Source organism: Ambystoma mexicanum, chromosome 6q (assembly GCF_040938575.1).
Source record: "Ambystoma mexicanum isolate Mex_15411 chromosome 6q, UKY_AmexF1_1, whole genome shotgun sequence".
Classification (NCBI taxonomy): Eukaryota; Metazoa; Chordata; class Amphibia; order Caudata; family Ambystomatidae; genus Ambystoma; species Ambystoma mexicanum.
This window is the reverse complement of record NC_090937.1, coordinates 194707166-194733031: the sequence shown is the minus strand read 5'-3', so window position 1 is coordinate 194733031 and position 25866 is coordinate 194707166. Positions and strand designations below refer to the sequence as shown.

At 46.7% G+C, this 25866-nt stretch overlaps 1 protein-coding gene across 2 annotated transcripts in view; it reads left to right on the top strand.

Annotated features, from left to right (window-relative positions):
- The window catches only part of SUSD1 (sushi domain containing 1), a 1292988-nt gene that overhangs the window by 1082631 nt on the left and 184491 nt on the right, over window positions 1–25866 (top strand). For both annotated transcript variants that reach the window (XM_069630622.1, XM_069630623.1), the window contains exon 21: window positions 5678–5771. In XM_069630622.1, coding sequence (XP_069486723.1) covers window positions 5678–5771 — 94 coding nt within the window. The remainder of the gene's footprint in view (window positions 1–5677; window positions 5772–25866) is intronic.

Sequence of the window (25866 nt, the reverse complement as noted above, 5' to 3'; positions counted from 1 at the left end):
CCAGAAGAAGGGAGTCATTCTCCTGAACCAAGAAGGTCTACTTTGCCTTTAGTTTAGTTTTTAGTGCGAGGGGCAGAAGTAGGATTTTTGACACAGGATGGTGGACTATTGATTTACACGGACATTCTGACAGAGCCCTTAGTATTTTAGTTGAGGCATGGAAACCTCTTTTAGAAAAAGGGACAAGTAGGCTTTCCTCTTCTTTTTGGACCAAAATAAAAGTTTGTAGCAACCACTATGCCATCTGTGGGTCTCCTCCTTGTGCACCCTTTACAATAGGTAGCACAATTTGATGGGCTCATAAATAATTTTCTTGGCAAAATGCTGCTGTGTACTTTTGGTGACCTGGTTTATAAGGGTGTATGGCCTCTGGACAGCCTCCTAAAGAGACTGCCCAGGAAACACTGCCCAGCGAAGACCACACAACAGCAGATGGGGCCCGCTGCAGATCCCTGAAGAAGGAAGATTAGGGGGGAAATGTTTGGAGTGGCAAGGGGGATGTGTGAGGGGATCAAGGTTAGGGGGGCTTGGAAGAGGAGGGGGTGCCATTGTTGCTGTGGGTGGAGGCGTGGTGTCCAAGATGCAGTGGGGAAAGAGAATGAGGGAGAGTGGTGCAGGAGAGTTGGGCAGGAGTGTGTGGCCTGTGGGGTGAAAACCCCCCAATGGAGTCCAAATCATGCTCTAAATATTCATCAATCGCTAGTGCCTGATGAAATACCTTGGCATTCCCATTCCCGGGCCCTTCCTCTTGCAGCTCACAGGAGGTTGCAATCCACAATGCTAATCGCAGTGTTTGTTTCATACATTGTGATTTGTGGTTGGTTGTGCATGCTCAAAGCCAGCAGATTTGGTGTTGCACTGCTTTTGCAGCTGGGATGTCACTTGATAAGTCTTGTCCTGTGTCTGACGTGTGAGGTAGATGGATTTAAATAGGCCTGTTCAGGTATATGGCCATAGTTTCTGCCAACAACCTTTCTGGACTGACACCCACCTGCTTTGAAATGATCAGTTCATGATATTCCCAAAGTGGAGACTTTGTCGATGCAGGAAAGGCATGCAGATTTGGATGCTGCTTTGTGTGGATAATTTCAAAGCATGAAAGCAGTTTGGGTGTGCTTGGAGTGGGTCTGAAAGTATACAGAGTAGGACGCTGTGAGGTCATCCGATGGTTTAACCTTTGCATCAAAAAGGCCAGGATAGAGGACAGACCATTATGGGTCAAAACAGCTTAGCGACGAGTGGCTGGAAAGAAAAGGGGCTGATGCCACCTGCAGCTCCCTGAAGGAAGCAAGCCAGTCACGAGGCAGATCTGCAATGCCAATAAGGTTCTTCAGACAGTGGGCCTCATTACAAGTCCAGCGGTAACTGTGCCGGTAAAACCTCCAGGTTGCCGTCTGACTTGCGAATCTTTCCGGTGTGTGACTTGCCGGAAACACCGGGGCATTACAGCCCTGGTGGTCCATGTAGTCAGGAGCCGGAAAATGTAATTCCTCATTCCCATTGAGTTCCATAGGACTCAATAGGAATCTGGACCACGGAAGCACCGGCACTGTTAATAACTGTGCCGGTGCTTCCGTGAAACTCTACGGGCAGGCGCCGTTCCGCCCGCCATGTCTGAACCTTGCGGGTGGGACTGCTCCAGCCCGCAGACTCATAGTGTGTCGGTCCGGTAACAACAGTGCCGTTAGGCACACTCGTAATGAGGCCCAGTGACTAAATTGGTGTGGCTTAAATTTGCATTCCAAAGCGTATTGACCACATCATAAAATCTCATTTTGTAATGAAGCAATTGCATTCTATTTTCTTAAAATCAACCACAGTTGTAATCCAAATCCGTCCTGTCCCTTACCTGGCCCCTTATCAGTGTTAGTATGTCCCACTTCAGCAACTGGATCTCAGCAAGACTTGTGCGAATCTGGCTGTCCTGCTGACATCTGAGGAGTGAATAAGTGGGTGGTGGTGGGTGAAATTTTGATAGTGCAAACATAACATTTGTTTGTGGCCTTCAGCTACAATCTTAGGCTTACTTTCTCTGCAACTTCCCCTGTTATTTTTGGTGAGTATTATTTGTTTCCAGAACCTTTTCTGTTATATAGATGGCATTGTGAGCCATGGCAACTGATTAACAGTAAAATTACCAATTATCAAGGGGAACATTGCTGTAGTTCATCAGCCCGGTTAACGACAAAGCGATTGCATACGATTTCACCTTGTCTGCCTGCAGCACGACCATTCATTCACAATGGACTGCTCGACGGCCTGGTGCTACCACATCCACTCGCGCGTGCTTTGCAGTCTGTGGTGAAGACCCAGAGGGACCTTCCCGCGCCTTGGATGGCAGGAGAGCAGAGGAATGTAGAGGAGGCAGCTGTTTCTGTTCCTGGATTACACTGCTCAAGTCTGCAGTTAAAAGAGCACATTCATCAAATGGCAAACAGTCTCACAAGGAAATGCAGATAGCACCGGAGGGAAATAAACCACTGAAAGCGCCATCAGCCTTTAGGGCTGCCTCCATTAGATACAACACAATGATCTCACCTATTTCTGAGCCTGTCCTGGATGGAAATCGAGCTGGAGCACAAGATGAAAAACAGACACACACACACACACACACGCACCCTTGTTGGGCAGTGGCTCCCATCTCTGTTAGATACCCCACTGAGAATGCACATGTGCAAAGAGGAGCTGTACATCCATATTAAGTCCTATTTCACCAATGGAGCTTTCTGCGATAAACGAAAGCAATGTCGACTGCTGTACGTTGGCATAGATGGAATATTGCTGTTTCCGCGTCATGTATCATTTGTGGTGAGTCTGAAGAGACGGTACAACACCATTTATTACTCTGTCCGGCCACCATGCCTCTGAGGAAGCTCTCGGATGTAGGTCCCTAGTTGGTGCTATGGCAATTTATCTGAGCTGGGCAAGAAAAATGTATATGAGGAAGGCTAAGTTGCTGAACAGTGCTATGGGGTAAAGACATCTTTCTGTACAAGCTGCTGTTGTCTGTCTAATGTTGACCTGTTTTTATTTGGTTTTAAGGTAAAGCACTGATTGTGTAATTTTAGTGGAGTGATTATGAGCTAAGCGATTGTGACGATGTAACTAATTAGTAACTTTTCTGTGCACTGCTTTTATGACTATCTTGTCGAAATAAAGCAATAAAAGTAAAGTAAAGAAAGCAATGGGAGCATCTTCAGGAGAGAAAAAAAAACAGACACTAATAAAGTCAAGTAATAACTGAAGGTTCACTGCTCGGACCCAAGCAGGCGTCTCCAACTGGGAATCTGATGAAGGGTTTTTAACGCCTTGATATGCAGTTTATTGCAGATTTTGTGCACATTCTGCATAGTACCGGCATGTCCAAAAATGACTGTCATACAGGCTGTTCCGGGATGTGTGCAAGTCAGAAAGTAGCACATCAGTAGGATGGATTTGAGAGATCTCAAGTTGCTCCATGTCGGGTATGAAATGCCAGTCCTGGCTTTTAGGCTCACATCAAGTGGCACAGCGAGTAGAGCGCTCGCTTTGACATCCGTGCAGAGCTTGCTAACGCAGGTTCGAATCCCGGCAGGGCCAAACTCAGCCTTTCATTCTTCTGAGGTCGATAAATGAGCACCACACACCGTGGATAATAATAAGCAGCGCTCAGATACCTGAGGGTGTGTAGCGCTATATAAATGTGAAATTATTATTATAATTATTACATCACACTGCATTGTGGCGCACGTAGTTTAGCAAACAGGAAAGCAAAATGCCATGTGCTACTAATGCAAAGACCTAGAAAACATGGTTCTAGAGCTCCACTGTGCATGATGTTAAGTGGTGGCAAAAGTGCATTCACATTAATAGTGTTGGTGGGCTTTAGAATCTTCATATTCAGCAGTTACTATGCATCATGATTGCTGTTGTGTGGCAGAAGAGGAACATATATGCTTCTGCCAATCCAAAAAGGTTCACATATACGTAGATCTCCAGAGATCTTTGTGCATCCGGCATTCGTATATTTTCGAATTTTAACATGGATATTCTTTCTTTCATCTTTAATCAGTCTATAAAATGAATAACATGTAGTTGGTAATATTAACATCTAACATTTTAAATATTGTGAAGCCCCTGGTGCTCTCTGTGATGCAGTTAAGTGGGCTGCTTGCACCAAGTCCTCGAACGCGTAGCTTGCACTCAACTTTCTACTTTTGTTTCCTGAAATTCTATTCTTCCTTGTTTCCAATCTGGGTTTCGCCCTGGTTATTCTACTGAGACGGCTCTACTCTACGTTCTTGACTCATTAGACTCTGCACATCACACTAAACAATCTTCTCGTCTCATACTTCTCGATCTTTCTGCCGCGTTCGATACTGTTGCTCTATGCTCTCTCTTCCTTTGGTTTTTCTGGTTCTACCCTCTCTTGGTTCGAATCTTATCTCTCTCAGAGAACCTTTTCAGTTTCTTGGGATGGGGTCTCCTCTGAAACACACTCACTCACTTGTGGCGTTCCAGGAGGCTCTGTCATTGGTCCTTTTATTGTTTCCCTCTACACTTCTTCATTAGCTCGGGTTATTTCCTCTTTTGGGTTTTTACATCATTCCTATGCTGATGATACACAGCTTTTTCTTTCATTTCCACATTTTTCTGATGAGATCCACCACAAACTTAGCACCTGTTTAATGGCTTTCCACTCATGAATGTCCGATCACTTTCTTGTTCTTAATCCAGCAAAGACTGTGGTCATTTTCTTTCCTTCGAACTCGTCTTCTCTGGCTTCCTTACCCTCTGTTATTTAATTCCCACCGGCTCAGTTACCTATGTGAAAAGATTTGCCCAAAATGGGAGTATGCATGCACGTGCATGGCATGCTTCATTGGGCGCTTAACTTCCTATTGTGCATGCTCACACTACAGATAGGTTTGCAGTGGGGACAAGGAGTTTGCATATGGTCTTTACGTTTTGCCTTCGACAGAGCATACTCTAATTTATTTATTTAGACCGAAGGGTATGTCATTTCGAACAGAAATAACGTATATTGGACTAAGTATGAGATGAAGGAGGCAGCACAGCAGGGGGAGGGAAGAGGCTTGCACTCAGTTTGTTTTTAACAGATTGACATTTTCTTTCAGGCATCTTTATATATTTTGTATTTCAAAGGCCAAAGGAAATACATGTTGATTGCGGTATAACTGATGGGTATTCATGAAGGATCGTGTGACATGGAGCCTTAGTAAAGCCGTTGAAGTGTGGGCGAGGGATTGATTTAAGCTGCCGAGGCCAAGTGCTAGTGTTATGCCCCACTTCCAATCCAATGCGTCCAGGTTTGATATGTGTAGGGTGAACACGACTCCGCCCACCTCCCCCAGGTTGACCCTCTATTTGTGGCTCCAAGGAAGCTGCCTAGAATTGCGTTGTTGCAGCAGCATGGTCGGGAAGGGAATCCAGATTGGGCTCCAGGCTACTGATAAAGTTTGGCGCTTGGGAAGGGCCGTGTCATCTCTTCTGATAAGTCTGCCCCTCGGGTGACTTTTAAGCTTGAAACCTTTCCAGAAAAGAGGGGAACCGAAGCTTGTAATAGAAGCTGCGAGAAAGCTGTGTGTGTTATCAAGGTCAGCTGGTGCAGCACGAGAAGAAAGGCGCGCGCCCTGGCAGCAGCCCAACTGACTGATTTGTTTATTTTCTCTTTCAGATACTTCGCCAATTCGGAAGCACGTGACTGTAGTCGGGGTGTCATCGCTGGCGGTGGTCTGCTTTTTCCTATTTATTTCCTTCTCTGCTGCATGGTATGTAAACTTTACATTAATACTACATTTTCTAAAATAATGTACGCTGTATGCTTGGTTTTGCTTGGAATGTTTCCAGCGTGTGCACGTGCTTCCTGTACTTGACTGTACTGCGCGCTATCGGCACAGCAAGCAGGCCACTCGTCACACACTCTACACTGTTATACCCTTTGCACTGGGCAGGGTGACTAGACGACCCCATGTCACGAGGCTCCTTTTTTTCTATTTTTCAGTCTTGGATTTTAATGTACCCAACCATACCAATCTGGGAGCAATAGCAAGTGTTCAAGTGAAAAAAAGAAATCCCCAATGGTATTTATGCTGTTTAGACAAAAATGGTTTCACGCCTCCCTACCCATCCACTCTTTAAGAACTCGTGTACTCTGGTGCACTTTACCCACCGGTTTGTTATTGCTCCAGGAGTATTATGGTACTTTAGCTGTGCCATTGTATTAAAATGCATTGGCATTGCCAACAGTTTGGACTTTTGTGCAAGCATGGGAAAGGCATTTGCTTTAGTGGTAGTAACTGATCATTGATGGTTGCAACTTCAAAATGGTGTGAGTACCAGGGTATCTAATAGCAGTGCCTGTCAAATGCCTAATACTTCTACACAAGCCAACACTGTTGACTTTGCCAATGCTTGTTTTTAACAGGACTATAGTGAAGGGCATGCATAGTGCTTATAAATCGAGTGGCTGAAGGCAGGCCTGGTTAAGACGATTTTATTACCCCAGTAGCAAGTTTACAGCTCCAATTAAGTCATTAACTCTTAGAAGCCTGCTTTGACTACAGGAGTGTAAGGAACCTACAATTATTCCTTATGGTAATTCAGGATGAAAATACTCGTGCTAAGCACTTAAGGGCTTAAAAAACACTAGCAGGCACTTTGAATGCAAAGTATGATGCTAAGGCTTGATAACCCTAGCTCGTAGAGATCCCAAAAGGATGTGTTTTGGGCAGGGAAAAGCAGTAAGGGGTTGGGAATGGCCTTAGGGATTAGTGCGGTCATGGGCAGTCAATGGGTGGGAAAATAACCGAACAACGCCTACAAGCTTTGTATCCCTCCTAATATGCAATTTCTCCCTAGCTATACCCTTTTGAAACCGTTACGGCTTATAGGTGTTGCCTTAGTACTAAGGGGTGTGTTAGACATACACAGGGGCAAACATTGTCAACTGTGTCACCACTGCAGAGTGTGATGAATCCTGCAGAGTTACCACTGATTCCCCGGTGATGATCTCCTCCCACATGGCCAGGGGACGGCAGCTGCTACCTGATCCTGACTCCGGGGGTGGTATTATGAGGGAGAATCATGTGGGAGAGGGGGACGACCGGGAGGTGGTGATGACTCCATTAGGAGAGAGACAGTATTCTCCCCTCCCCCTTATGAAGAAAACCCTGACACTTAAAATTCTGATGGCATATTGTCATTCTGAGCAGAGTACCATTCGCACCTCATATATACTTAACACACACACATCTCCTGTCTCTGATGTTTTTGTGCTAACCAACAATCCTAAATAAAATCACTCTAGAAGTTCTATAGATCTTATGGACTCCAACTCCCATAAAGCTTCAAGTACTGAGACAGGGACTAGGAAGAAGCAGTTGATGTGGATCAAAGGAAACACTGAACTGAACATACAGACTAGTTGTAATGAGGATTTGGTGCATTAGAGGACCAGAGAGAAGCAGATCGGCGGAAGTAGGAAGCCAAACCGAGATAGCAGGCAGCAGCAAGGGAGCGGAGGGGGGTGGGGAAAGCAGGTGCTTTCACTGTGCCGCTCGCAAGCAGTGCTTACAAGAATGGCGCAAGGCCACAGAAGACATTGCAGGCTTTGTGAAAAAAACCACTTGGAAGCCGGCAGCTTTCACAAAGCTACTGGGAGCCCGGTCTCGTCCAGAAGCACATGCTCACCATTGGGTGTACGCAGAGCGGGCAGGAGAGCTGGGAGAATGTCTGCAGAGCAGGATGCGCAGTCCCAAAGTGAAAACTTCACCAGAGCAACATGCCACAGGTCGGGAATGCTACCATACACCAGTGAGGCATCCCAGAGATGTTGGGGACCCTGGGGCATACCGACAGGCATGTGAGTCGTTAAGAACTTACTTTGAATTCCGACCAAGCAGAATACAAAGACAGAATTTGCCCAAATCCTCTTGTTATGAGATGTCAATGTAGGGAAGGTTGAAGCAAGTATTGCCGCAAGCCAATGATTACTAGAAACGGAGTTAAAGAACAAGTAGAAAATGTGTCCATATACAAGATATCAATATGGGGAAAGTTGGAGCAAGTGTTACCAAAAGCTGATGAATATTACTAAAAAGTTAAAAGCAAAACGTGAGCATGTCTCCACATAGGAGATATTAATGTGGGCAAAGTCGGAGCAAGTAATGCCTCATGCCAAGGAAGTATAGAGTGAAGGAATACAACTGTGCTATACTCAAAACAATGAAAACCTTAATAGAAGCCCTGGTGAAAGAAACACATCAGGCAGTGAGCATGTGGCGAGGGGTATACCTGGCAGAGAAGCAAACCAGGGTATCTGCAAGCCCCAGAAAGGGATTTCTGGCAGGGGAGTATACCAGGCAGTCCAGTTGAAATATCCAGAGGAATCAGACATTGTGGGCAGATACCTGGCAGGAAAGTATACCAGGGGATCTGAAGAACCTATTAAAGGCTTCCTCGAATTGGAGTATACGAGGAGGCCATCCTAAAGAGGTTATTGTTTGGAGGAGACACTTGTTGCCATCCTTGAAAAGTTGTTGTTTGAAAGAGACACTTTCACCATCCTGTTTTGTTTGAGGGCGAAACGTTTGCCATCCTACCTGAAACATCCAGGGTAAGGGAATCACCCTCTGGATCAACAGATTGTTTTGTTAAATGTGTTTATTTTGAGTCTGAACACTGTTTGCCAAACCTACATCAGAGACACTTTGCTTTCAATTTTAGTTTTTTTCTAGTGTGAGGGCTAGATTGGTATGTTTTGGATACAAGAACTTTGTATATAATTCTGATGTCAAGACACAGACTGATCTTTAGTTTTGGTTTCCCAGGTAGGGAAACACTCTTTAGGATAGGGACAGAGAGAACTTTATCCTACCCTTGTTTCTTTAATAAAGATGTCTGATGTTGAAAACAGTACCACTTGCTGTCTGCCTCTCATTTCTGACCCCCTCACAAGAGTCTTGCTTCATTGTGGACATTGCAGTGCCTCTCCGGCCCAAGAAGCGAATAACAACGCTGTAATGCCAAAGTCTGCTTGTCCGATAGGGTTGGCGAGGAGTGACATCCGGAAAAAGAGCGCCATACTTAGAAGAAGGCTGCCTGGAGTTGGGAGGCAGTGGCAGCTTGTGAATTTCGTAATTGGAGGGGTGTAAATATTTGCTACAAAAATGAGAGTAACCAAGCGTAGTGTGGGAGCCTGACCCAAACAAGAGTGGTTCGGGAAGATTGGACTTAATAATGCGTTAAAATGGTTCATTATACAGCACACTTTCTGTGAAAAATTGGGTAAAAAGCCACACAGTTTGCAATCAGTTTTGAAAGTCTAACCGTGCACAGGAAGGTTTCCCAACGTATTTTCATAATGCCCTTCTCCACAATATATGCCAGTATAGAAACAGTTTCACAATAGCTGTGTCTGTACAATCCCATGCTGGTTGCACCTATATTTTCCAGTGTTCCCATATAAGAACATGGTCATGTTTGCTTGGCACATAATGCCAGTAATTATACTATAAGAAAACGTGTCCCAACTGGCTCTGCCACTATATGCAAGTACCCACACTTAAGAACATACTCCTGTATGCTTTGCCATTAAAAATAATCCCCAATAAGAAGAAATGTCCAAACTGGCTGCTCCAGTGTAGCCAGTCTAGACATGTAACAACACTCATGCTTGCTTTATCATAGATGCCCTGTAAAAAATGTCATCCCACAGTAAAATATCATAGGTAGACCTACTGCACCGAAATGCCAGTCTAGCCACATAACACTTTAAAAAAAAAACAGTTTTTATTGATTTTATTCAAAACTAAAAAGAACAACTCAAAGCAAGTCTAGCCACATAACACTTAACATGCTTGCTTTATCATAGTGAGCTAACAATATCCCCCCTCCTCGAATCAGCATCCTGGGATGGCACAAATCCAGCACATGCACATACCCTTGCTCATTCAAACATGCATTGAAACACACATTCACACAGCGTTCACTCGCTCATTCACGTGTGCACCCAGCCATCCATACATCATGCACTCACTCATTCACACATGTATACATACAACCACATAAATACACATAATACATACAAAAAGGTTACACCTAACTTGAGCCCTGGTCTGGATGCTGCTCCTGCGAAGACTCCACCTCCCTCGATGAAGGCCTTCCGGCACCCATGCAGAAGAACAGGAACCATTAAGCACAGGACGAATCCTGGTTCCTGAACATGCACGCAGGAGTCGGAGCACCACATTGGCAGAGGCCAAGTCAGTCTCAATGTGCGGGCAGGTGCTGGAGTGCCCCCTTGCATATTCATAGATACAGTTCTCAAGTCTGCATCCCCAATGGGCGATGCAAGTCTGGGGAGGCAAAACGCCCCCAGCCTTGCTTGATCCTTTGGACATGTGCACTGGGGAACCTAAACTATCACAACTTAAACAATTTAAGCTACGGCTCCTCCATAATGTGTGAGGGTACGGGCCGGTTGGTGCCCATTATGGACAAGCCACCCCTGTTGGAAGGCCTGTTAGGACTGCTGTAGATAACTGTGAGGAGCCAGAGCAAAGCTGAGTCCTGGAGGAAGGATTTCTGCTTGAATCAAAGCAATGATGCCATGCTTTTTAAAGCCTTGGATGATAACCCAAAACCTACAGGTGAATTCCATTGCTTCAAGGAGCTTGTTAACCAATCCGAACGGCTGACTGGATACATGAGAAACTGTAGCCAATGCCAAACCAAGTGAGCAAACCACAACTCCTAGAATGAATATAAAAAGCCTTAAGCAACCAGAAGGAGAGAGCTAGTTACTGAGCGGGGAATAAGATCTGGGGATAGAGAGAAAAAGGCATAGAGGACCTGGTGGGTATGACTTCTGGAGCTGAGAGTCCTAAAGTAGCTGAAAACCTTAAGAAGCAAAGGAGCCAGGTGAAATGGAGAAGCTTTGGCTAAGACATCAGAGTGTCTGAATCTTACCAAGGGTGAACCAACCATCGTATGAGAATATTTGATAGTGCTGAATCCCGGGAAAGTGAGCTGGGCGCTATATTCCCTGAATTGTGGATTACAAATTGTGAGCTGGACACGATATCCCTGAACTGTTTTTTGGTGAAAATCTGAGACTGATTTTGTGAAAGAGTGTCGAAAGACGTTGACTGTGCTCTACAGACCTGATACTGTTTTGGGAAGAGGGTCTGAAAATGCTTGCTGGGCACTATATCCCTGAGACTGAATCTGGGAAAGAAGGTTGCAAGAAGGGTGCTGGCTGCTATATCGCTGAGACTGTGCTTCGAGCAGAGATCCAGAGTGAGACTGTTATACCTAGTAGATGGGAGACCCTTATTACATTGTAGTCTGACCAATCCCTAAGACTTTTTTGCTTAGATAATTCAGAGTTGGGAACATCCCTTTTAATTGTAGATAAACCCTCACAATTTGAATGTGTTTGTTCCATACTGACAAGAACAAAAATCTATGTTTTTCACAAAAATATATTTTTGTGTCACATGTTCTGTTGGTCTGCCACACTGGCAAGGTTTGCATTACATACAGTGATGAATCCTTAGATGTTGTCACTTCTCCCCGAGGGGGAGCCCCTTCCCATGAGGTCAGGGAGGTGAGGCCGCTACCCAATAGTACCTCTAGTGGTGGTAGACAGTGGGAGGATCTCATGGGGAGAGACTCCGCCTCTGAGGAGAATTACTACCATCTCGGGAGAATGCGGTATAACAACCCTCACTCAACACCCTGCACACCTCCTTACTCTGTAGACCGCAACCCCTTTCCCAACACTTGCATGTGTCTCTGTAAATCTGAAGACTTAACAACTACTAGATGAGGAAGAGTAGGGACCACCTCCGGGAGAACTATTATATAGGTACTGAGACGACAAGGAGGTGCGCAACAATGAAGAAGTCCAACAATAACTTAAGTGAGCAGCGTAGTCATCAGTGCTCATTCACAACAAAAAGGAATGAAGGACTTACAGTATTGTTGAGCCCTTCTAGGAGAAAACAGAAGTTGCGCTGTCCCAAAAGGAGCCGAGAGTAGTGTGACAAGTCGGTGTGGGAAAGGAAAGCAGCTGTAGACCAGGGTGCTGTCAGCAGGACAAGGGCATCATTAGACGGTTCAACGATAAAGGACCTAGTCAAAGGCAGGCAAAGCAGTGGAACGACTGGTGGCAGAGCAGAGACTGTGCGTTGCAAGGTAGACGCCAGAAGGTACTACGTCTAAAGCCGCAGAACTGCCAAATAGAGAACAAGACGCAGAAGCAAACAAGGCAAACCAAAACCCCAGAGCAGATTGGAGCCCACCTACAAGATCCCGAAAGATACAAGGAAATACAAGCCTGCTGGTGGGGACGCAAGAGGGTCTTGGGACTCAGGAGAAAGTAATACAATCTTCTTTCTGTATTTACAAAAGTGAAAATGTGTGGCTTTGTGGCTTGATGAGGAGTTTTTCTTTATACAATTCCATACCTTTTCACCAATCTGCACCATGTTTTGCATAGTTAACTGTTAGGACCCTCTGGACATTACTGGCTACATGATATGTGGACACCCCACCCCTTTCTCTGGATTTCAGCAAAAGTCAAAATTTGTTTGTGTGTTTGTGGCTTGGCAAAGGATTGTTCCTTATACTGTTCCACACTGTCACCAATCTGCACCACATGTTACATAGTTACCTGTTAGGACCATCCGGACATTACTGGGTACATAACATTTGGACATCCCACACCTTTCCCTGGATTTCAGCACCTTCACACGAGACGGTTGCCTGAAATCGGTAAAACATCAATGTGGTCATAGAAGGACCGGTCCTGAACCTTAGAATGCATGGTTTCTGGGACATTTGCACAGCAATGCACCACAACAAACTGCACCACACCAGGGTGAGGTAACGGGTGGGGAGAGAGCACAGTAGGTCACAATATGCAGCAGCATACCAACTCTCGCTCCCCTCCCTCCCTCAACATCTGCTCTGGGGTATGTCAGCCAGCCACACACGCCCATTCTCAGTGCAGTTTAGTTCAGAGTGCAAGGCACATCAAGCGATAAGCGAATCAGAACAGTGACTTACAAGATCATTGATTTTCAAAAATGTATGAGTGTGTTCGGAGAACGGGTGCTTTTTGCTATTAACCTAAACATGTAACAGGGCCAGGACAAAAACCCCTGAATGGAGACGAGAATTAGGGGACACCAGAGGGAAGGGTTTCCCGAACTGGGATGAACTGCATACCCTCAGCCCTTCAAGATGAGTAGCAATTACCCTGGATATGGATGGGGATGCAGAAGTTACTCAAACATCAATAATCAAAATGACTCAGTTGGTAAAAAGGAAAACTGTTTTATTTTCAATTGTCTAAAACAGGGAGCACAATGAACATCAACAAATTTGCTCGATCCTCTTACTCAAAGCAGTACATGAAAAACGTAGCTTGTATATCAAAAGTTTGTCATCATGGATGTTGACCTACATCACCACCAACATCATCCTACATGGCAAACTACAAAACCTACTAACAACTGTGATAGGCTCTGAATGAATATCTAATTATATAATCCATACTAGTATGGGATAATAAGTGAAAGTGATAGGTTTCTTAACATCAGGTGGGGCAACTAAGTCCTCCCTTCAAAATAGCCACTACGAACGTCACTAAATACACAACGTCCCATTTGCTATACAAACTATACGACTCTTAGTTACGTGGCCCCCATACAATTGGTTGGCACTCTAACCTTCGTCAGTACTTTCCCACCTATGTCTAGCAGCATGCAGATTGGACCTACAGGTACTGGTGAGCTCTTCTTAGTCCCAGCTTCCCACCAATTAGCATATCAATCTATCATTACCTCAATGGTCGGTGTAGTCAATTAGGCTTTGAAGCTCGGCCATGAGTTTGTTCTGTACTGTGGAGAATCAGGGGAGTGAAGGCACGCTCTGCCCTCATTCGTAGGTGGGAGCATCTTGCTAGTCCAACTTCATCCTCCCCTGAATACAGACCATGATTTCAAGCTTTTACTGTCTTAAAATACAATTTTTTAATAGACCTCTGACGTCTTCTGTGTTTTGTTCATGCCTTCTGAACAGGAACTGTTCTTTCACACAATTCTGTATCCAATGTCAGCTCATTGCAACCTGATAAGACTTTTGCTCCTTGGCTTGACTTGTCTGTTCGAGATTCACTTTTAATTTATGTGTTTTTTTACTGCGCCACACTGTAAATGAGGCCTTCCATTTATAGTCCAACTCTGCTATAACACTTAGTGGAAACATCCATCCTTTACTCATTATGCATTTATGTATATATTGGCGCATGCTGCAATCTTGCATCTGTACACATGTAAACTGACTTGATATCTTCCTCCATTTTATGGCATAAGCTTCTTCACCTTTATCACAAGATGTCACTTATCCTTGATACTTTCTTGATGCCTTATAGAATATCAGCATTCTCCAATCTCTGCATCTCTTATAGGCATGTTAGCTCATGTCTGTATGACGTCACCATTCACCTGCTCTACTTATTCTGGGATTTCATTCAAACAGCCATCATAATTTCTTGTATGCAGGTACGGTTTTCTCAATGGGAACCATGCCTCTAGGATTCCTTTTGGCCTTTGTCATTTCAATTGTTCCACATATGTCACATACTCTGGTTTCCAACATTCAGGTAATATGGGTGAAGTGGTTGAGGTGGGGGTACTTGGATCCTCCTCTACAGGGACGGTAACATATACCCCGATCTTAAAAAGGGAATACAAGAAAGAGTTGTCAATTACCTTACTCATGGCAGTACTTGGCAGGCGAGTAAACCAAGTTTGCCTGATGAGCCAAATAGAGAAATACGGTCGGGTACCAGCACCCACAAGAAAATAATAATACAAGCCATCTTCTTCATGGCAGTACCTGGCAGGAGAGTGAACCAGTTCTGCCATATTCCAACTCTAGAGGAATACAGGTCTGGGACCCGCACCCACATGAACAGGGTAATACAAATAATCTTCCTTGTGGCAGTACTTGATAAGAGAGTGAACAAGTCTTCCCAAGTCTTGATACCGGGGAAGCCTGCGTCAAGGACCTTCAAAGTGAAAGACTTAAAGTGTTAAATTGTGAACCCAAGTGTGAAAGAAAGCCTGAGAAAGGAGACATTACCCCTGGTGGTGTGAACTGTGAACTTAAGCATGAGAAAGGCCAGCAAGGGAGACTATTGAGTTCTAATTACATGCCTATGTTCTTTCTTTAGAATGTCTCTTCAGAATGTTGTTTGTACGGTTTAGAATTGTTTACCTAAGACTTTGAGAAATGAACTTGGAGATTAAACAGCAGGGAGCTTCGCTCTGCAGGTCCAAATAATAAAGAATGTACCTGTCTTCATTTCGGCCTCCTTTTCAGAGCCATTCCCCCTGGTGTTGTGAACTGTTAACTAAAGCCTGAGAATGGCCAAGACAAGGGAGACATTCCCCCTCGGGTTGTGAACTGTGAAATGAATTCTGAGAAAGTCCAGGGGAAGGGACACACATTCCCCTGGTGTTGTGAACTGTAAAAAATAGCCTGGGAAAGGCCATGGGAAGGGAGAAATTTCCCCTGGTATTGTGAACTGTGAAATAAAGTCTGATAAAGGCCAGAGGAAGGGAGACAAGCTGGAGAAAAGGCCAGGGGAAGGGGAGTCGTTCCTCCTGGTGTTGAGAAGTGTGAGAGCAAAGCCAAGGAAAGTAAGGCGATGGGAGTCATTCTCCTGGTAGTTGAGCTCAAAGGAGAATCAAACCAGCAATCCAGGGGATGGTAGTTATTCCCTCTGGCGTAAAGAAATACTGAACTTTCTGATGCAAAGTATTAGAGGAACAGGAATCCTTTTTTTGTTTGTAAAGTACTAAAACCAGGGGACGGTAGTTATTACCCCTAGTGAGGAGCTTGCAACCAGAACTGTGCTGCCTAGTCCAGGAGAAGGGAGTCATTCTCCTAGACCAAAAACACTGATGCACATTTCTAGTTTAGTTATATGTGTAAGGGATTGGAGTTTTGACACATGACGTTGGACTTGTTTAGCTTTCAACGGCACCCTGACAGACACATTAGAACTTTAGTTGAGGCATGGAACCCCCTCTTGGAGATAGGGAAAGTTAGGCTTTCTCTTTACTTTCTTGATTAATACAAGTCTATAGCAATCACCCTGCCCACATGTGTGTCATTCTCTTGAAATACATAGATACATGCATGCATACAAACATACTCTAGTTCTGTTTGCTTCTTCACTGCTCTGCTATAGTGCTGTTCCCACAGGAGATACAGCAGGTTGACAGCTTTGTAATCCTCTGTGTCTTGCAGTGGCAGGTGCCTGTCTAGCCTCATCTGGTCTTGACGTAAATGTGCTTGGTTATCACCTTTCCTAGATGCATAAGGCAGCAGGTGGCAGAGATGCACTGTGCTTCCCCTGGTAGAGGTAACCCCACTTCTGTATGTCTAAAAGGGCCTCTTCCCCTTACACTGCACCTAGGTAGGTCAGTAAATGTGCAATGCTCGTATATTGTATTTTGTGCCAATATCTGTCTGACAGAATAGAATTATTGCACAGTGCATTGACACCTGAGCAATATTATCTTCCCTGCTAACTCTCTCAGTATACCGGGATGTTAATTTCATAAAAGAAGTAGAAGTGCCTGCATTTACCCAAAATGTGTGGTGCAGCAAGAAAGCCAATGGTACATAAACATGTGGTTTCATGCCTCTCTTTTACTGCACTGTAGATTTCACAGTTGTCTTGCCTTCCATCAAATAAATTCACAACAAAACCCACACAACAAACCTTGAGTGAGAGCAATTGTCTTTATTATTTCTTTCATTACTACAACTCAGTTATATTGTCTTTATTCATTCAATGTAATCATCTGTGAACGTAGATCCTGCATAAAAGCATCCTTTCACATACAACAATCGAATAGCAATCAGACGACCCAGCGGTCCTGGCTAACTACTATCCTTTTTCCAATAAATGTCATGATCGCAAAGACCTTTCCAAGTTGGTCATCTCCCAACTCCTGGCCTCACCAATCAGGTTACTGGCCAGAGAGAGGCTCTTCCCTTTGAGACATGAACTCCTCAAGGCCCTTGATCATAGCTGGCACTCATGGAACTCATGGTGGCAACAAGTAAGACAGACACAAGTGATCACAGGGTGTTTATTGAACAATGAATGCTGTATGCAGGTTTGAAAAACGCCTATTCTAAACCTAAATCTAAAATGGGAGCAAGCGTTGACCATCAAATGAAAAATAAGGCAGTCCTAGTGGCGTTGTGTCAAAACAAAAAATGCCTATACTAAGAAACCTATTGCCAAACCTTACAACTAATACAAAAGAGGCTGTGGGATAGTTTCTAAGAAAAGAAAGAATTGTTCTCAAATAATAGATCAGGATGCGGTAGCGAAGGTCTCTCTTCCCCATGTTTTGAGCACGGGGTAAGATGGGAGCTTGGTCCTGAGATCTGCAATTGGAACTGTCGTCTCGTACTAGACAGGCCCGAGAGTGTACTGTGCCACGTCGATGGCCAAGTCTTGTTTCCTTTGAAAGTCTCTTGCCTTCGAGGGCCTGACATGTTCAATTAACAAAAACATAAGTTCCTTTAACAAAGAAATGTTCTTCAGTTTCCAAGGTTCGCTGGGTGATGGGTTCACCCCTGTGTCCTACTCTTCTGGGCGCTGACCCTTCTCACTTCTTAGCCACAGTTTGTGTAGGGTGATGGCTTCACCCCCGGATCCCCTCTTCTGGGAGCTTCTGACCCCTCACGTATCGTATTCCACAATTATATATATATCTGTTCTTTTCTCTATAAACTTTGGATGATAGCTTCACCCCTGGATCTCCCTCGGTCGGGCTCGGACCCTTCTAAAATCTCAGCCGGATCTCCCTTGGTCAGGCTCGGACCCTTCTCAAATCTCAGCCGGATCTCCCTCGATCGGGCTCAGACCCTTCTCTTTTCTTTAGCAGGAGTTCCCTTCCCTTAGTTTCTCAATGTCTTTTCAAACAGTTTATAGTGGGCATCCCTCGGTCGGGTTCACATCTGTCAACCCACTGTTTTTGGGACTTTTAGACTTTGCCCCTTCTCACTGGCATCCCTCGGTTGGGTTCACTCTTGCTGTCTCTTTTACACTGTTCAGGTTCTTGGGATTCGCTTCCCTTGTTTCCTCTCACTGCGGGATTCACTTCCCTTTCTTTCACACTGTTTGTAGATCAAAGTCTTTTGATTATACAGGGATTTGGCTTGACCTTCAGTATGACCACTTTGACCTATTTCCATGGCTCTGGTACGGCCTTCTGGTATTTGCAGTTCGTCACCTCTGATTCCTGCAATTTTCCCTGGGGTGGGGCGGGGGTGCTGTCTTCGGGGTGCTGTGCATGCACACTTTCTGACCCTGCCCCGCTGGTAGCAACATGGATATACACATACAGGGGGGCCCCCATACCCACATGGAGACTGAGGGCAGAGGCACTGACAGACAGGGATTTCCAAGAGCACATCCGAGAAACGATAGACGACTATTTTGACCACAATGCGGGGAGCGTGGAAAGCACAGGAACGGTATGGGAAGCCTTCAAAGTGGTGGTCAGGGGAGCAGCGGTAGGTTCAGGCAGGAGGACTCGGGGGGAAGCATTTTGGCAGAGCTGGGGGAAAGAGAAAAAGAGAGAGAATGCGCAGAGGCACGGGCGGGCATGACGGGGGAAGAACCGGGGAAGTCACTACTCTGAGGTTGCAGTGCAATGCCATTTGGGAGAGATTGGGGAGGCTGGACTATGGAAAGTATATACAGAGGCTATACACGGAGGGTGATAAGCCCAGTAGGCTTTCATGCCTGGCTGACCAGGTAGGAGAGTAGACTTGACCCAATAAACGCAATTAAAGATGAGCAGGGGACAGAAGTGAGGACCCAGGAAGAGATAAAGAGGTATTTTCACGATTCTACGTAGCGGTGTACTATCGAAACCAGGAGGCAGAGGCGGGGGACATTGAGGAACAAGTACAGATACTGGAAGCACCTCACAGTAGAGGATCTGATGGCTGTATTAGCCGACTTCCCAACAGGCAGGTCCCCAGGACCCGACGGGTTACCCAGTGAATTTTACAAGAAATATAAAGACACCCTTGCCCCACGATTGTTAGAGATGTATGAGGAGGTATACGAGAGAGGACAGCTACCGAAGAGCATTTCGAAATCCGTAATAATACCCATACTAAAACCAGGGGAACCACCCCTCGAGTGTGGCTCCTACAGACCGATTTCCCTGATAAACCAGGACTCCAAAATCCTGACAGCAACCCTAGCCAGTCGACTTCAACGAGTCATACCTACGTTGGTGCGCTCAGATCAAAAGGGATATGTACTGGGGAGGAACACACGTGGAATCTACGTAGACTCTACCATATAGTAGACACGAGAAATCAGAAACAGGGAAAATGCGCGGTGGCATCACTGGACGCCATAAAGGCCTTTGACTCCGTAAATTGGAACTGGCTACTGAGTGCGCTTGCCCACTTTGGGATAGGAGAGGGGTTTCTACGCTGGATAAGGCTCCTGTAGAGGGATTCCAGGGCAAGGGTGAAGACGGGCAGGCACATATTGGTGGGGTTGAAAATCTGTAGGGGTACAAAACAGGGATGCCCACTATCCCCGATGCTATACATATTGGCCCTGGAACATTTCGCAGCTTTCCTGATGTTAGGGAGAATTCTCTGTATAGGCTAATTTCCCAAACCTATTGAGTCCCCCAGCAGCTTTGCTGGATTTTTGGGGTTTATTTTTTTCTCCTGCTAAGAGTGAGACTCTTTTTCTCCCACTCTTAGGCATGATTTGAGATATCCTTTGACTTTGAAATGTGTTTTATGGGCTATGGGGTCTTTTACTCCATAGGGCCTCATGTGTTTTTGGAAGGTGGGTTACACAGCACCCTCAGTGCAGTAACCCAGAGGGGTCATAGTGACCCCCAAACATAGACTCCATACCCTGGGACTGACTACTGTCTCCCAGGACATGTAAAGTCACCATTGGCTTTACTAGTCCCAAATTATGAACAGAAACCAGTACAAACCATCATATTGTGGACGTACTGGCCGGGGCAATTCGATTGCCCCGGGGTCTGTTGGTCGAGGGGGCACGTCTCCGTCCCCCCTGATTGAGTTTTGGCTGGTGGCAGTGGGTACTACTTTTTATATTCGACCGCGAATATTTTCCTATGGGATTTTCCCATTGTTCGAGGCTACCATTTTTAATAAATAATGAATATAGCCTCGAACATACCGCCAATTTATTTAATTAATATTAATTCACCGGTTGGTATTTTTTGCCAGAACTCGATGCCAAAATGGCGTTCGTGTTCGCTTCTGTGACTCCAACCCATGTCGAGCCCTTTGTTCCACTTTTGGCGGGCTTCTCCACAGAAGCCCTCCAAAGTAGTGCCACTCTGTCTGGGTACCACAGGGGCGGTTGGAGGGGGTTTAGGCACCCTGGACTGAGTTGCCTTGGCAACTCAAGTCGCACTCTTGTGTGATTGGCCACCACTTAGCATGTTTGATTGACAGCTAGGCTGAATGAATGGGTGTTTGCTGCATAAAAGCAGGGCTTTGGGCACTGGAACTTCAGAAGTCGCCACAGGACCTAAGAATCCGAAGAGGGAGAAGCTGAGCCGACCTGCAACGATGACACCACCGGTGGAGCCCTGCTGAACCGTCTCACCACTTCTACCAACGACAGAGGAGATCTTCAATCCGGAGAGTCTTCTTCCTTTGACTGGTGGGGATAGCCAGTTTGCCCGTCTTTTCGCCTTCCCGGATCATCTCGTGGCCGCCTTGCCTGTGCCAAGCACCCCGGCAACCGGGATACCACGGTTTTTCCACTACCGCGAATAAAAGGGTAGTACCTTTTCACCAGAGAACTCCGTGGCTGGTTTCTTCCCTGGCAGTGCAACGACCTTCAGCTTTCCTCCACGTCAAGACCATCTCTTCCTCTAGACGACGTGACTTGCACCCACTGCCAGGAACAACTGCCCCCGCTGGAGGATCCTCTCCACTTTGAAGGTACTGTGTCCGCCTGGCCTCCCTCGCAACAGTCTGTGTGGGGTGACTCTTAAAGCCTCCACTTTCTACATGGGTTGGCCCTAGGCTGGCTAACTGAACTTTTCTACACTGAACTAATTATTTCTGAACTCCCTGCAAGACTTTTAAACTTTGGTGATCTTGGGCACAGTGGTGTTCTGCTCTCTCCAAGAGGGAGCCTGTCCCCTGAACCTTTTGCTCACAAGTAGACTGTGTCTTTTCTGCCTTGCTGGGTGCTTCTAAAGTATTGTGTTGTGTGCTGTTCCTAATTTCTGCCTTTTCCCTCCCTTTTTCCTGAACTTATTGGAGTGCCATCTTTAGTTAAGCGCTCACCTCTGTCTGGAAATAAGTGGTGTTAACTAAGACTTGTCTAATAAGGAATAAGGGATGTATATATAATAATAGTGACTGTGTTTTTGAACTTGCTTATAGTAATAGTGCTGGAGTGTTTCTGAGTGTGTCTTTAAATAAATAATTATATACTTTGTTACCAAAGCTCTGGTCAGTGTTTGCTTGTGCTACTGTATTTTGGGTACCTATCTTGTATGCTCTATATACTGCCTAACTCATCTTGAGAGAAGTCTGACTGCTCAGCCACAGCTACCAGGTAAATCTGGGTGGTACAGACTGCTACCAATTGGGTCTACTGCCAACCACCTGTAGTCCTAAATCTTTTGCAGTGGTCCCTAAGGGAACTGCACAGGTTTCTGCCTAACACCTGAGGGATGAGTACAAAGATGCTGGAATAGAAATAGACGGGGTAGTACACCAAATATCAATATACGCCAATGACATGCTCCTCTATGTTGACAACCCGCGGGTACACTTGCCGGACCTGCTAGAAGCCTTGGGTGCATTTGCTAGATTGTCAGGAATCACTATCCATAAAGGGTAGTCCTCACTGTTCCCCCTAGTGGATTTGAGGTGGGTTACCCCTGACCAGCTGCCCGACCTGGGCCTCACATGGACGCCACGCACCTTTTGCTACTTAGGTGTGGACATACATCATAATACCACAGCGACACATAAAGCTAACACACAAGTGGCCCTAGAGTAAATAGGGAAAACAATGAAGTTCTGGAAGATGCTCCCACTGGGCATGATAGGGAGTGCGGCCCTAATAAAGATGACAGTACTGCCCCGCCTACTATATTACTTCCCTAATATCCCACACAACATTCCCGGGTCCTTTTACAAACAACTGAATACAATGGCAAGGAAATTCCTAGGGGGGGAGGGGGGGACAGAATAGCTCTGAACCCACTACTACAAAGCGATTATGAATGGGGAGGGATCAGGCTGCCGGATTTTGAACGTTATTACTTGGCGGGACAACTCCAATTTGTGGTAAGGTGGCTGGGAGACGATGCATCCATAGACTCACTGCTCTTCCAGACAGCAATACGACAATACTACCTGAGGGAGCTCTTATGGATAGACAAATCCTTGACCAAAATCCTCCCCAACATGGATAGATTGGGCTTGACCCTATGGAGAAGGGCACGGAAAACCCAAGGGACACGGGACCACTGCTCCCAAGTAAATTCCCCTTGCGGGATAAGTCGATACCCACACAGAGTCTCTAGCAATATAAATCGAGCACAGTGAGAGGACAAAGGAGTGGCCAAGATTGGGGACTTATGGCGAGACGGACATTGGTTGGGCTTCCAGACCCTGATGGAAGAGCTGGACATACATAGAGGCCAATTTATATTGTACAACAGCATGGTTCGGAAGATCAGGAAGAAGTGGAAGACCTTACCCAAAGGGGAAGACACTGAGGGGGAGCTGGACGCATGGTACGATGTTTCGGAAGGGGGACATAAAATATCCAGACTTTATGAACAGCTCCTGGGCAGCAACAACAACGCAAGAGAGCTGCAAGATGGGAGGAGGAACTCCAAAAAACCTTCACGGACGAGGAATGGTGCAGAGCCCTGCGGTATGCAAAGAAATTCTCCAGGAATGTAAGGTTTAGGCAAATGCAGCTCTACCTCATACACACAACATACCTCATGCCCAAGAGAATGTCTAACATGGGTAGCAAGCAAACCTGGAGCTGCCCGCGCTGTGTGGCAGAGAAAGCGGATATGCTGCAAATGTTCTGGTCCTGCCTGGTGATAACACATTTTTGGGACACTGTTAAGGACAGAGCGGCGGGGGGAGGAATTCAAATGCAGGCATGGCAAGGTATATAAGAATTCAAATAAATAAAATACACCATTTTAACCCATTATTTCTAAAATATCTCAGGGCAAGAACCTCCTGGACCTCCTTTGATTGGTTTGCACTGCCACACAATGCTCGGTCACTCCTATGCATTTGGGTGGGGGCAGAGGATGAGCCCCATTACATTAGTTGCACGCCCCACTTGTTACACAATCCAGGCTATGCCTCTGGTGATTTTGGGTGAAAGATGCATCTGTTAGGCCAAAGAAGGATATAATATCGACTTAGTCTTCTGGGCCGGGGGTCGGTGGGGTTTGGGGGTTGTATAGCACAATAGATTTAATGACCCCTCGCACTACCAGCTTTCAAAACTCCCATCCAGCATACCCCCCCCCCCCCCAAAACGTTGAGGCTGGCTCTTCCCCTGGTCATACTGACTCCCAAGCATTCGTGGGGTATGTGGCAGTAGCACAATGTGATGGTGTTCTGGGCTCTTAACAGGTTTGGTTTGATTGTTGGATGCATGTTGTTGAGACCCCCACCTGCAGCCAAGAACAAATGGAATTGTTTTCCTCCTTCCAGGGAGGAACTGAAAAGTCTTGCATCTGTGAGAGGCTGCAGCGAGTAAGCCAGTCGGAGAGGCCAGCAGGCTGTGCTGGAGTGCAGAGGAGGAGCTGCCTTCCTTGCCCAGAGCTTTGAGGCAGTACCACATTGGAAGTGGTGTGGGCAGAGAGCTTGTGGAAAACAGCCGAGTGTCTCGGAGTGACAGGAGGAACTGAGAAAGTAGACCTAACAACGAGGAAGCTAGGGTCACGGTTCTGCCGTGCCTGAAGATGCCGCCTACCCCGTGACCTACTGCCGCCAGAACACAGGTACACGGTGGCAGAGAAGGAGCGGGTGAAGGGCAGACAGGGACAGAATAAACCTGCAAAGGAATGAAAGTGAGAATATTTTGAGAGACAGGGAAACCCGAATTACGGAAGCCTTGATGGGCTGGAACACAGAGTATTCCTAGAGAGGGGGAAACGGAAATAAGAAAACCACAAAGAGCTGAAACGGAAAGTAACCCAGAGAAGGGGAAGCCGAGTTAAGAAAGCCGTTGTTGGGGGTGTGTCCTGACCCTCAGTGATCCCTGTAAGCCCCCCAGGGTCCCTTTATTTAACAGTTCTCACCATCAGGATGCTCAGACAAATGTCCCAATACGTAGTCGCTGAGGTGAGCAGGTTTCCCTCGCCCAGCCCTCTGAGGGTATCTCCCGCTCACCTCCGGCACGGGTGATCTGTCCCTAGGCATCGTCCGGGCCGGGGACTCAGGCAGGCAGGGTGTCTCTCCTTGGTCCTCAGGACCCACCCTTAAGTCCGGATCAGGGGGTGGGTCAGTTCTCGGATCCCCTAGCTTCTTGAAGAAGCTCACATTGCGGGTTACCGCAGACCTTCCCTCCGAGGAAGTCACCATGGATCCCTTGACTGCAACGACGTCCAGCGGCTCAGGCTCATACGGAAGGGAGAGCTTTCCATGGGGGTGTCTATTTCGAATGAGGACCTCATCGCCCGGCTCCAGCCGCTGCGGGCGAAGTCCTCGTCGGATGTTTTCCTGCTCGATCCTCACTCGCCGGTCTACCTCGACCTGTTGGTTGTCAATTACCCCGGTTCTTTCTCCCCCACCTCCGGTAACAGCCCAGAGGGCACCGTTTGAATAACGCCTCTGCCGGGGCCACTCCGGTGGAGGCATGTGGGGTGGTGCGGTATACGCTCAGGAATTGATAGAGAGCTCTTTGGAGGGATTGCCCCTGGCCCTGGGCGATTCTAAAGGTCTTGTTCAGAGTCCTCATCAGCCGTTCGGCTTCGCCCTTTGCCCTTGGCCAGGGGGGTGTGATCTTCCTGTGTAGCACCCCGCAGCTCTCCATTAGCTCTGAGAATCGCTCGCTCTGGAACGGCGCCCCGTTGTCCGAGCACAGTGTGCGAGGGAAACAACGGCCGCAAACACCTTTTCCGCGGCCACCACCACATGCTCAAACGCCACCGACTTCACAAATTCCATTTCCGGGTATCTTGAGTATTCGTCGACCAGCACCAGGAAGTGGGTGCCCATCGTGGTGGAGCCAAAGTCTGCATGAACAACTTCCCAGGGTCGCGTCCCCCGAGGCATCGCCTCTATGGCAGGCTCACGCTGCAGGGGAGACGCCGCCTGACACCAAACGCAGGCCGCCATGAAGTCGTCCACTTTGCGTACCAGTTCCGGGAACCACACTTTCAATCTTAGGTGGACTTTAGTCTTGGCGGCGCCCTGGTGTCCGCGGTGGGCAAGGGTGATCACCTCCCTCATTTTGGATTGGGGCACGACAATGCGATCTCCCCTGAGAAGAAGACCGGATACTGAAAAAGAGAGCTCCTCCCGGACTGCTCCAGTCTGGTTCTGGCTTCCTGAGTGTGCCCCGCCAGGGCCTCCAGCACCGACTTCCAGGAGCCATGCTGCATGGAGTGCCTCAGGATTTGGAAACACTCATCTTCCGCTGCAGCGGCCTCGAGCTCCTCCAGGGGCATTGCATTCGGCGTGGCCGCCTCCACCACCACACGTACATGTTCATCGGCTTCTTCCGCACATGTTTCA